At 42.5% G+C, this 13,131-nt stretch overlaps 1 protein-coding gene across 9 annotated transcripts in view; it reads right to left on the reverse strand.

Annotated features, from left to right (window-relative positions):
* Nucleotides 1-13,131, reverse strand: part of nrxn2b (neurexin 2b) — a 243,218-nt gene that overhangs the window by 98,421 nt on the left and 131,666 nt on the right. For 8 of the 9 annotated variants that reach the window (XM_088392174.1, XM_088392166.1, XM_088392112.1 and 5 more), the window contains 5 exons: nucleotides 10,971-11,132; nucleotides 7,701-8,139; nucleotides 6,574-6,957; nucleotides 5,379-5,582; nucleotides 3,334-3,360 (listed from right to left, as the gene is read on the reverse strand). In XM_088392174.1, coding sequence (XP_088248300.1) covers nucleotides 3,334-3,360; nucleotides 5,379-5,582; nucleotides 6,574-6,957; nucleotides 7,701-8,139; nucleotides 10,971-11,132 — 1,216 coding nt within the window. The remainder of the gene's footprint in view (nucleotides 1-3,333; nucleotides 3,361-5,378; nucleotides 5,583-6,573; nucleotides 6,958-7,700; nucleotides 8,140-10,970; nucleotides 11,133-13,131) is intronic. The other variant, XM_088392149.1, reaches the window with a different exon arrangement.

A 13,131-nucleotide genomic window follows, 5' to 3' on the forward strand; every position in this document is an offset into this window, starting at 1 on the left:
AATTACAAATTGTCTTCACTTTTAATATATATTTTTTGACCAGTTTTTACTCATCTGATTTGAAAACGAGTTATTTGTCAGTTTGTTTTGTAGCTTTTACTGGATATAATTTGAGGTGCTCATACGTTTATTTGGGTTGACAGTCCTAATGGCCCTCCGAAAGAAGCTATGACGACAATGCGGCTCGTGAAAAAAATGAGTTTGACGCCCCTGTTTTCGACGATTGCCACTAGGGTAGTCCTGGGAAAAAAGTGGGACATACTGTACGGGGTGGTGATTGAATAGGAGGGGCTGCTGGCAACCATCGTCGAGTTGGCATCCCTGGGCTAAATAACAGCCGCCCATATCTCCTGCATGCAAATGGCGCCCGCCGGAAGACGTTCTCGGCAGCGCTCAAAAAGCGGAGGGGGGTTAATCCTTCTTCACACACTGCGTGAATCCAACTTGCTTCATGATTTCAGATGTTTCCTCCGCCATCTTGTGAGATGCGATGGGCCGTGACAAAAATGGGCCGTGAAATAAATCAACCAATGCGCTAGCTAGCATGCTAGCGACGGATTGATTGAGTGACATGGCCATTGCGGAACATTCAAATTTTTGTCACATTGTCCAAAAAACAAACATGGGAATGACTTCCATGGGAAGCCAAACGTTTTTTTTAAAACTCAGTATTTGTACTCATTGTATTTTAAAGTAGCAATCTGAGTACAATTTGTATCTGCGGTTGTACCTAATGAAGTGGCCAGGATAGTAAGAAACAAAACGGGACTATCTTAATCCTGCACGTCGGTTGTTGAAAATATTGATCTGAGTATCCGATGAGTGCTTTTCCAGTCATCGAGGGACTCGAGAGGCGGTAAATAGTGATAAAAAGCTCATCTTACACGAACGCGTCGATGATCTTTGAGGCATTTTTGACCTTCATGCCAGAATTGGAGCTTCTTAGTAGACTGCAGGTCAGGCTCAGAATTGTTTTGGATTTTTTAGTGTAGTTAGTTTCGGTTCGACTTTTTTTTAGCGTTTAGTTTTTGTTTACAATTTTTGAAAAGGTTTCCTTTAAGGCAGGGGTGTCAAACTTACATCATAGTCATAGTTTGCTTCAAAGGGCCATTAAAATTGTCAAATATTGTATATATAGTATAGGCTACACAACAAACTGATGAATAACTAGTTTTCAAAACAGAGACTAATAAAAACTGTTTAAATATTTAAAAATGAAATACTGAAATCAAATCAAATATTTAAAAATAATCATTTTAAAAAATGAATGGTCATAAAAATTGTTAATCTCTCTATTTTTTAAAAGTGAAAACAATTTGAAATTTTGGAATTTGAGGCACAATTTGTTTTCGCGGGCTACTTAAAATGATGTGGCGGGCCGTATCTGGCCCCGGGGCCTTGACTTTGACACCTGTGATTTAAGGTGTATTAGTTTTCGTTTATTAATAATTTCTTTTTTTAAATATATTTTGTAAAATACAGTAGAGTAAGCTACAATTCTCAAAAATGTTTTTTAAAATTCTTATTTCATTAGTTTTCCTTAACCACGTGTGTACCTCATGTCTCGAGTTTTACCGTTATCTCTAAATCGAATGACTACACAGTTTATTATATTGAGCCCACTGATTATTTATGACATAAATCTTGCTATTTCCCAAAGGTTCAGTCTCCTCCGACGGCGCAATGATTCGAGAGTTATTATGCAAGGCGAATATTATCGGTCGACTCCATCGCATGTGGCCTGGAGTGTTGGTGAGATCAAATGAGCATTAAATAAAAAATGGCTGGCCTCCATCGGAGCGTTAAATTGCCTTAACAAATCAAAACCCAATTCGAGCGTCTCCGAAATAGAGCACACAAGTCGGACGCTGACGCTTGAGCTCGGTGCAACTTTAGTACATATTCGCCAAAGACATCTATCGGATCATCGGATCTGTCCCCGGGGGAGATCGCGGGTTGCCGTGGCAACAAATTAAACTCACTTCGAGCACAACTGTGACTTTCAAGCTTAGAAAAGCATCACATGGAATGCGAAAATCGGAGGAAAAAAAGTGAAAGCATGAGAATAAAATTAATCTTGATGAAACAGCAGCCACAAAAAGTGAGATTAAAAAAAAAAAAAAAGCCGCATTACAATGCAAAAAGGCCGGTCGCCGAATGCAACAACACAGTGAATGAATGATACATGAATGGCGTTGCATGTATTCGAGGATTTGACTCGGCAGGTGGCGGAGGAACATCACACCGATATCGAGAAGGTGTCACATCGCACCTGGATTGCAACAACCTCCATTTTTGTGATCCACCTAATCCAGAAAATCTGATTTAATCCGTATAGAAGGAAATAGAAAACAATATTGCCCAAGTGAAGTTTGTAAAAAAAGTGTTACAAGTATAACCCATGCTTTTATTTTGAAGGTCTAACTTTTGACAGAATGTGTTAGGCAGATTTTGTCCGAGTTTCGAGCGCAATTGTTTTGAGTTTCTGATAAAACCATAAATTAATTACACATTTTTAAATAATTATTATTTTCATTTTTTTACAGAAAACACTGATAAATGTTTGTGTGTTTCCTGGGGGGTACAGTGCCCCCAAAGCCCCCCCCCTCCCCCTAGATACGTCAATGATTGTAAAATACACATTACACGATGCTTTGAACCAACATTGCTGATTCAAGGCCAACTCTCAATATATCTTAATAACCCGATTGTCCAGATACAAGCAGATCTAGTACAAGGTGTTCTGTCATTGCCTGACATCTAGCGGTAAACACGAGCATTGCACCCTTTGAGCAGCCCAATTTAGGGCCCTTAAAATGCAATTGGCTTCATCCAAGAGAACTTAAAAGAATAAAAACAGCCACTATGTATGTGCAAAGACAAACAAGTGTCGAGTTTTTTTTTTTTCTCCACTCTTGTCACCGAGCTGGCACCACTTACCTGCCAGGCAGCGTCCAATCGTGACAGATGAAAAAAAAAAATCACTTAGCAATTATTCTGCCTGCCAAAAAACAATGCCCGAAAGACCATGATGTGTGTGTGTTACATCTTGTACGATCGTGTCAAGTTGCCCTTTTCTGATAAAATGAGGGACGTTAAAGAATGAATTGAATCTATTCTAAAGATGAACAGTTACAATTATATTTCTCTATCCATAATAGAAATGAGTCCGCGGGAAAAGGCATGCAGTTGAGAAGAAAGTCCGCAGAGTAATTGCGCCATGTAAATGAGGTGTCACTGAGAATGGGATCAAAGGGGAGCAGAAAAGGGCCACCGCACTGAATTTGGATATGATGATACATTTGAGTCATAAAAATGGATAGAACAACTTACTGAGGCTACAGTCTATCCTGATACAATCTGGCGGGGAGAGAGAGTGCAATGGTGAGATCAAATCAAAAGAGCAAGAGAAAGAGAGAGAAAGAGAGAAAAGACATTTTACATCCTTCAAGGTACATTCTGCAGACAAGCAACGAGCGCTCTGGGCCACCATCCGGGGACGGCTCTGAGTCAGGATCACCCTTTCACTTCTTTAAGCCTCCGTTCCGCCCGCTCATCGTTTCCGACAGCCCACGCACAGCGGAAGGCAAGTTTGGACGCCTCCAAAGTCGGCTCGCCTTGTTTCTCATGAGGATGACAGCCTAGTGAACGAATATGCCCGATTTTGTTTGTTTACTTATTTATTTATTTATTTATACATTCATATATATATATATATATATATATATATATATATATATATATATATATATATATATATATATAAATAAATAAATAAAAAAAATTATTTATTTTTATTTATTTATTAGGCGGTGAATCTTAGCGCATTGAAAATGTTACGGTATAAATAGAAAGTGCATCACGGTAAGTAGTAAAAAGTGTGTGGGCGATCGTGAGGAAAGATAGCGGAGTTTCTTGAGTGTGTAAAAAAAACGAGTTGCTCAGAGCGCCATTCATAAAAAAAATAAAAAATAAAAATAGCATTAATTTTTTTTTTGACGTCAAATAACTGTTTTGAATCTTTCATTTCGGTTCGCGTTCAACCATCATAAAGATTACATTTGAAAATTGCATCCCGCGGGATTTTGCCTCATAATAGCTTTACAGTAGCCTTTTATAATTCCCACATCTTTGTATTGTCGCAAGCCTCTGAAAAGTCATTTTCAGACTGGAATGGTTTCGAAATTTTCCGTGCTCTTTGGGTTTGACGTCACGCGCGTTTTCTTGTTAGCTCGTTGTCATAGCGACCAGTCTTAAGAGTTCTTGTGCTTCTCAGAAGAAACCACTGTTTAGCACGCACGCCTAAAAGTATCTCAGAGGAAGACAAAAAAAAAAAAAAAAGAGAAAAACTACGAAAGTGAACTTGGGTAGTAAATCTCGCAGAATGCCGCTTTTAATTGATGCATAAAGAAATCTAATTGTGGCTTGAGGTGTTTTCAGTGTTCTCCGGCTAAATGTAAAAAAAAAAGTGGTGCACTTGCCTCCCGCAGCACGTTTGGAACGCCAGAGACGCAAACCCAACAAGAAAGGGTGATCTGCACATCCCAGCCACTTCATTGCACGCATCTGACAAAGCCAAACTTCATCTTTAGCATTAGCCACGTTCCTTGTTTTGTAATCTTACAAAATAGCATCTGCCCATCGTGCGTGCAGGTGAAAGCGGCTGAGTTGTGCTCTCGAGCTGTCAACCGCGACAGAATAGTGGACGCAAACAGCCCGGGGACCAGCACCGTAGCAGGAAAGGGGCGGGGCTTAAATAAAAGTGAATCAAGGCCATTTACAAATTACGCATTAGAATTTTCAGGAGCAGGACATCGCATCTCTATTTTGGAAGTAAAAACTTATCGAGCTGCGGGCAGGTCCCCCCGACAGTTTGATCCGAGGCCGCAGAAAAACAAGCCATTGAAGGGATGAAAAGTTTCGTGGGTGGGGTGCAAATGGGCAGCAGAAAAGAAAAATGTAGAAGCCAAGAAAGGAATTGATATTTCTCCTCGGTTGCCTCAACTTAAAAAGTTGCAGCATTTTCACTCAAGAAACTGCGAAAACTTTTGGGTAATATTAACTTGCTGCGACGCCGAATAATTCTAATCCAAAATGGAAGGTCTGTGATGTCATAAGAGGAAGGAAAAATGAGAAGAGCAAGAGGTGAAAGTGGCCTGCACAGCTTTCCATCTGGAGAAGGCCAATAAATAGCGTCCATCAGACTGACAAGCTGATTTTGTCGACATCTAGTGGTCAAAAGAGGGACTACTTTTTCCTCTCAAGTGACCACTTGTGCCAGTAGAAAGAAAGGTTAGAAAATAAAAGTGTTTTAAAGGTGACAAAATGAGGGATGGCAGGATGGGGATGAAGGGGCGGGGCAGATGACGGCGGCCTACCGAGGTTGACGGTGAGCTTGACGCGGCCGCCGTCCAGCTCCAGCCGCAACGTGTCAGCCGAGTCCTTGGACGTGCTGGCCACAAGCAGGCCATAGGCGCGCTGGGACATGAAACGCAAAGACACGTCCTCGGCCTCCGTGTGCATTGTGACGGGCATGATGATCTTCAGGTACATGCTGCCGTCATAGCTCAGCACCGTCGCCTCTGCGCGGAGGAGAAAATTCAAATTAGTCTCTTGTATATAAAAAAAAAAATGACCGCAAGACCCGCTAAGCGCTCGAAAAATGAAAGAAAATAATTTAAAAGAACTCCCAACTGAACATTTTCAGCCTTCGAGCAGCTGCAGTAATACATCCAACCACTGGGTGGCAGAAAAAGCTCACCAAGGAAAAAAAATCATCCCTTCAAGAATGAAGACGTTTCATCCTGATATGAAAAGAAAATCTTGCTCAACCCAATCATATCGCCGCTGATTGGACCTCAAACGTGCCATCACTTTTCATGCGTGCTTATGTATAACCTTTTTCTATAATTAGTATCGAAGTCGGCTGTTGATGGATGACAGAGGTCAAGGGTAAAATACGTACTGTAGGTAAATATAACCAGCAGTCATTTTTTTTTTTTTACCACAAATAATGTCTCCACTCATCTATGTCAGCATCAAATTACTTTAGGATCAGCCATTATTTGTATCATAAAATGTTATCACTGTTTCATGTGATGTTTATTTGTTTTCCAATCGGGCTGATTCTGGCAGTATGATAAACGAGAGCAAAAATATTGTGGTGTCACGGTAAAAGACAAATGGTTTAAATAAAACCAGCAATTATTCCCATGTAACACAATATTTTTCATTTGAAAGAAAATATAGAATATTTGGTACATCCATCCATTTTTTGAAGCGCTTATCCTCACGACGATTGCGGCCATGCCGGGTTAAGTGTAAATAAATAAAGGTTCTTATTGGTGAGCTACGTTGAGAACAGACCTAGTACCCGCTGGCACCATTCAAGAAATTTAAAAACATCTTTTTTTTGGATAATTTCCATTAACACAGCAAAGAGCCATCGAGTGACTTTATCTTGCTCCCTCCCTCCTCTTGCGATAAAGTTGATACTTTTTGACATTTTTCTTTGATAGAGATATATGAGATAAAAAAAAAAATCTTGAACAAAACAACAACTTTGGAACACACCTATTTCGCAGTTGGCGCCCAAGAATCCCGTGCTGGTGCAATCGCATATGTAGCGATTCCAGCCCTCTTTGCACAAGCCACCATTGCCACAGGGGGCGCTGCTGCATCGCTTCTGCTGCTCACGAGTGCAGAAGCTGCTCACACCCATTGCGCTCTGGATCTCGGCCAGGCGCCGAACATCTCGGCTCTTGCCGTCGATGAAGAGGTCACGGACGCAGCCCACGTAGCCGTAGTTGAGCAGCGCCGTCCACACCTCGGGCGGCAGAATCAGTTCCGTCTTGGACTCGGGGAGGCCGCCGAGGTACATGTCGCTGTCCAGGTCTAAGATCTCGCTGCCTTCCGGCGAGCTGAAGGGCATACTTCGACTGTTGACCGAGATGGACCCTGAAAGCGGGCGAGCAGAAACAGGCAGCGAAAGTGAGACAGCACATCTGTCTAATGTGTTGCTAAATGGAGGAGAAAGAAAGCAGAATGCAGCGGGGGAGCGGGCCAAGAAAAGCCCCCCACCCCTTTCCCCCCCACCAGCTCCCTTTCTGTGATTAACGGCTCTGTCTTCATTTTCTATTAAAAGCCAATTACGGTGGGAGTAGCGGCGAGATCACACGGCGACAGACGCGCACGCTCCGTCACGCGCTTTCTCGTTTACTGCACGCCATTAGAAGGAAGACGGCGTGCGCGCCCAGCGCCGAGCTGTTCATCAGTCACACATGCAGATGTTTGCCATTTGCGCCCGCAGACAGTTTCGCGAGACCGGCTCCGGGTGTGGAAAGAAACAAATAGACGCAACCGGCGCACCGCCCCAGGCGAGATTTTACAATACTTGGTATTTCCATTTGGAAATATTAATTAGGAGTCGCTTTAATTTTTAATCTACGCTTGCTAGCTGTTCCATGTTCAAGGTTGGTCGTCTGGTTATTGTAAATAACGTGCAGATTCATTCATCTGCACAAAATGCTATTTGGATTAGCCTTTGAATTTGGCTTTTGAGTCAAATCCGCAAGAAAAACTATTAAATGTGATTTGAAATTAATGTAAATAAACGAAATATTTAAAGTAAATAAAAAAAGACATATTTAATCAGCAAAAAAAAAAAATCCCATTCAAAAATTGGAAACGTTCCTCGTTACCTTTCCTGCCTTCTCTCTGGAAGTCCACGTGACACCATTCCCCGTCATTGACCTTCTTGTTGCTGGCCTTCAGCTTAGTTTTGCCCGAGCCCATGTCGATCAGTAAGTACAAATAGCCGTCCAGCAGCTCCAAGGCAAAGTAATCGGTCTTCAGCTCCCTGCCGGGCTTCTGCTCTTTGGGCCCTTGAGGGCGGCCGTGGCTGAAGAGCAGCAAACCGCTTGGCTCGGTGGTGCGGAAGTCGAAGGAGACCGACCCCGTCTTTTTGGTGTTCCACTTGGGCAAGGAGATGAAAGACTCGGGGTTCTCAAAGGTGACCGGGTCCAGGGCGGCCACGTCCTCGCAGCGGAAGACCAGATCGCCGTTCAGGGTGATTTTGGGGTCGCGCTGGATGGCCAAGCGGGAGAGCTCCAGCTTGAAGTCGTTATTCTTGTACACCACCTTGAGGAAAAGAGCGGGAAAAAAAACAATTACTTGAATTTAAAAGTAACTAACCGGACGACAGGTCAGATTAGTACTTCCTCAAAACGGCAGCCGTCTTTGACCTTGTGACGATTCGACGGCACAAAAATTCCACAATTTGCTCGATGTTGCCAAAAATGATTTGCAGCAAACGTCCTTCACGCTTCGGACGACTTCCCACTCGGGACGCCGGCGTAGCTCGAAGGGCCCGGCCAATAACGACGACAATAAGCGCGAGAAGGCGAGGGGAAGAAAGAAAACAGCTGACAGGAACGTCGGCGCGTAATCGGCTTCTCGGCGACGTTCTCCAAACGTTGCCTGAGGCCTCGACGCAGGCAGCCTTTGATGAAAGGTGGCTCCATTGTTCCCACTCAAATTGTGTCTTTGCATTCATCGTGGAGTCGGAGCCACGGGCGAAGGAAATTATCCCCGCTTCGTCTTGTTTTCTTATATTTATTCAACGGCTTGCAGACAGCGCCGGCTGTCCTCCAGGTAACGACGCGAGGCGGCTTTCGCGCGTTTGTGCCACGTGTGAGTTTTCCTCTTGAGATGCTTCACAGACGCAACACACACAAACACACACACGCACACACGATGGGCTAAGACATCACTGCATCTGCGTTTTCCCCAGCTGCGACAACTCTGATGCTGAAAATATTAAAAAAATGGTTTTTTTTCTTAAAAATCTTGCTCTCGACAAATACGGCATAAACTAAAACTAACACTGACACTAAAAATATTTTTTAAAAATATGAAAAAGTGAATTTAAACTCAAGGAAGCAATATAATTATTTAAATTTCATACATTTTGAAATTATTTTAAATTTAAACTAATCGAATTAAATATAATTATTTAAATTTTGTACATTTTGAAATTATTTTGAATTTTAATTTAAACTAACGGAATTAAATGTAATGATTTAAATTTCATAAATTTTAAAATTATTTTAAATTTCAATTTAAACTAATAGAATTAAATAGAATTATTTAAGTTGTAGACATTTTATCATTATTTTACATTTAAATTCAAACGAACTGAATTAAATATAAAAATGCACTTTTATTATTCAATTTCTAACAAAAACTCTTATATGGACTTTTGGGGTACCTAATAAAGTGTCCAACAAGTGGAAAGCATGAAGGACTGAGGATTGACGGGATGTAGAGGGCCGAGGTGAACGTGACCCTAAAAAGATGTTATCACACACATTCATTTTATAAAAAAAAAAAAGAAAAAAGTGCAACAGTGGAAGGAGGCTGTCGCCAGAACGTCAATATGAAGTCAAACAGGAAGGCGGGGTGGAGGCAGTCGGGGAGGTGAGCGAATTCATCCACTGTGAGGAATCAGTCAAAGAAATCAATTTTTAATTTAGGCCACAACCGGGATGGCAAAACCGGTGCGGTGACGGCAGCGCTTAGACCGCGGACTTAATTACACTAAAGTGGCCAAGAGAAAAGGCAAAAGATGAGTGATGGAGAGGTAGCAAAAAAAAAAAAACTGAGGGGGAGAAATGAGAGATAGCAAGGTCACCGTCTCGGGCGGCGACTGCGGCAGATGGTGCTGAAAAAGAGAGAAAAAAGAAAACACACACAAACACACACAGTGTAGTGTGTCCATCTCTTCCGTGGCATAGGCGACCGATCAGAACCTTGAACACTGACCCTGAGTGCCGCTTATCTTCACACTCTCAAAGTCACACGCACAAACACACACACATTATGAGTTCGCGCTTTTTGTGTGCCACACACACACACGCACACACATGAAAGGCGTTCAGTGCCCTCTTTTTCGGTGGGACCTCTGCAGCCCCCGGGGTGCCGCCCAAGCGTGTCAAAGGCGTTTGACCACGGCGGTTGCATGAAAGCCTCGCCACGGGCCGGCATCGCCGATAAGACCAGCTGAAACACACGGACTGCCCCCCCCCCACACACACACACACTCCCACACACACACACACGTCTTCCTCAGTCCACACACAGAGCTTGTTAGAGCTTGACTAGACGTTGAGCCCGGATAGCCGCCTGGAAAAAAACCAAGGTCTGTGTCTCAACTACAAATTTTTAGACACCACTTTTAATTCAGTTTGCCGATTCTGAGTACCGATACCACTCAAAATAAACAACAAATAAAAATATCTTTCTTGCTTTCTTTCTCTCACGCAAACAATAGTATCAGCGCCTGGTATCAGCAGCCTCCACGAGTACCCGATACCTCGACATAAAGCCATTGGACCGATATCGATACCTGCTCCAATCCCAACCTTTTATTTGACCAACTTCCTCATTTCAAATTCAACGACCGATGGTCTTCAATAGCCTCCGACATTACTTCGGCTAAATTCTCCAGCGCCCCCTAGGGGAGGATCCCGCCGACACGCAAGCCGAATGCTAAAAACGTCCTTTTCCGCAAGCATAATGAAGTTAGCGAGGGCGATTACGACGGCGTCCATTAAAAGCGACGGCAAAAGTAATTACTTATTCAATCAGCGCGGCTTTATGAGAAAACGCGGCGGTGGCGGCATGTTGCCGTGCCGCTACACAAGTCATTACCTTTACAAGGGCGTAATACTTTCAACTGTGATTGTGCCTCTTGATAGCTTGTTAAACACAGATGTAAAAGCCAGAAAGGGAGAAAAATACTTTATCTTCTTCTCGGTGAGTTTGTTGACGTGTATATTCCAGCGGCACTTTTTTTAAATGAATTGCAACAAGCGCACACTCGTGGCAGACAACGAGGCGCTCTAACACGACAGGGGAAGATGAGTTCAATCAGATTATTTTTTTTTGTTCTTTGGATTCTTTGGACTCACGTCTTTGAGGCAGCCCATGAAGTTGTTACTGACGGGCGAGCCCGGAAGGTCGGCGGTGTTGGGGCTCCCGCCGATGTAGAAGAAGTCGTCCGAGCCGAGCATGGTGTAGTCCTCCTGGGTGTAGCCGGTGGTGGTCAGGATGCCGTCCACCGAGATGGTTACCTGGCAACAGGCATGGCAGCAGAACAGATGAAGAAGCAGGAGGGGGGATATGGAATCGACAGGAGAGGATTTAGAGTCATGAAGACATATATGTGGGGACAAACAGTTGAGTGGCTGGTTTGTGCCGGTCCATGCTTGTTTTGGAAAAGAAAAAAAAAAGGGTGTTTCCCTTTAGAGTGCAGTTGTGTTCTCTGTATTACGCTTGCTCAACGAGCTTGTTTATTTTATATTTATAGTTTCTTTCACGCACGGTTGCATAGTGCGGCTTGCAATTTTGAATGCTGACGTAGCAAAAAAAAAAAAGCAGATTGCTTCCTCCAACACTGCTTACATGATTCAGTTTGCCCGACAACTTGTTTGTCATGTACGTTGACTGTTGTGTTATCTTTGTTTTGTTTTCTGCACTCTACAGGTCCTTCCCACCCAGCTGAAGGTCACATTTCTCGCTTGTTGTTGCTGCTGTACTTCCATTCGAAACAGAGCAACTCATTTTTATGTCTGCTGTTGCTCCCCCGGCGACTTGCATATCGGGAGCGTGCACGTAGGGGCAAGGTTTTTTTTTTTTTTTTCCCGACCTCCTACATGGCTTTGTGAAGCCTGCGGTGAAAATTTGAGGTGTTTTGTTTGTGGTTGAGTCGCTGATTGCTAAACTGCCAGACACCTATGAAGGCCTCCTTATGAGAAATACATTCAAGCAAAAAAAAAAAAAAACAAAGCAGTCAGCGAAAAGGTGCAAAAACATTGCTGCTTGTCATTATGTCAACGAGGGTAAGGAGTTACAACACATTGTTTTTCAAAACAATAAATACAAGCACTTTTCAGCAAAGCCCTAAAATAATGGTTGAAACTCCACACCTGCAGGGGGAGCCAGTGAGCAAACTATATTTGTAATCAATGCATGAAAGAACAAGGGTTGGCTTACCCAAAAAGTTGGGTCAAATGAACAGCCCATAAACAAATATATAATTAAAATGAAACAATTAAAATGAAACAAATAAAATAAATGATTAAATAAAATAATAAAATGAAATAAATTAAATTAAATTATTAAATTGAATAATTAAAATGAATAAATAAATAAAGGAATACATAAATAAATAAATACTATTTGATGTTTTATGGGTTATTTATTTGACCCAACTTTTTTTTTTAAATCAATAACCCTTCAAATTGGAATAAGTAAAAAACAAACTTACCTTTGCTGGGAGCACATCTGTAAAGAAACTTGTCGTCATACAAACGTCATCAGCAATTATTAAAAAAAGACTCAGAATCAAAGAGCGAGCGAGAATGGAGATTCATTCAATAGATGTCTGGCAGATAATCATTTTGTGGTGTATGTGTGTGTCAGCTCCACATGTGTGTTAGTAAAGGTCCAAAGGGGAGGGGCGGGTTAGGGTTTGTTTGCAATCGGTTAGTATTGTGGTCAGTAAGGGCAAGTCAGACACAAAAATGGCTGTTAGTACACTTGCAACAACGTACGTTAGATTTTTTTTTTGGGTTGGTTACAACTGTTATGAATTAGTCGATAAAATGAGTCACGGATTCTTCGCTCAAACCAAAGCCATGTTTGGACTGGAGGTGTTTGATTTTCATCATAAACGTGTCGTAAAAGAATCCATTGAAAAGGAGATGCACAAGCCGTGCACTTAACATGGAATTATGCAGAAAGATGTCACCGGAGAGCACACGGGTGGCAGGAAGCATTCTTGAGGATGTGCACCACACGGACACGCATGCAACCACCAATACAGGATGGGAACAATGTCATGGATGAACTCAACTCATTTTTTTTTTCTAAAGAAGGGGGGGAAGGGACAGGAGCGAAAGAACATCACCGTCTATTTCACCACGCCAAATTATCTGTTACTAATGAAAGAACATCGCAATTGCACTTGTTATGCAACACATTACAAAGTGGGGAGGGGTCAGTCCTACCTCCCCCGGCTCATAGCCCCCCCCTCCTTTTGTTTCCATGTGTGAGGTCATTGTTGCTTTT

Source organism: Syngnathus floridae, chromosome 1 (genome assembly GCF_059516105.1).
Source record: "Syngnathus floridae isolate MCC-2025c chromosome 1, RoL_Sflo_1.0, whole genome shotgun sequence".
Lineage (NCBI taxonomy): Eukaryota > Metazoa > Chordata > Actinopteri > Syngnathiformes > Syngnathidae > Syngnathus > Syngnathus floridae.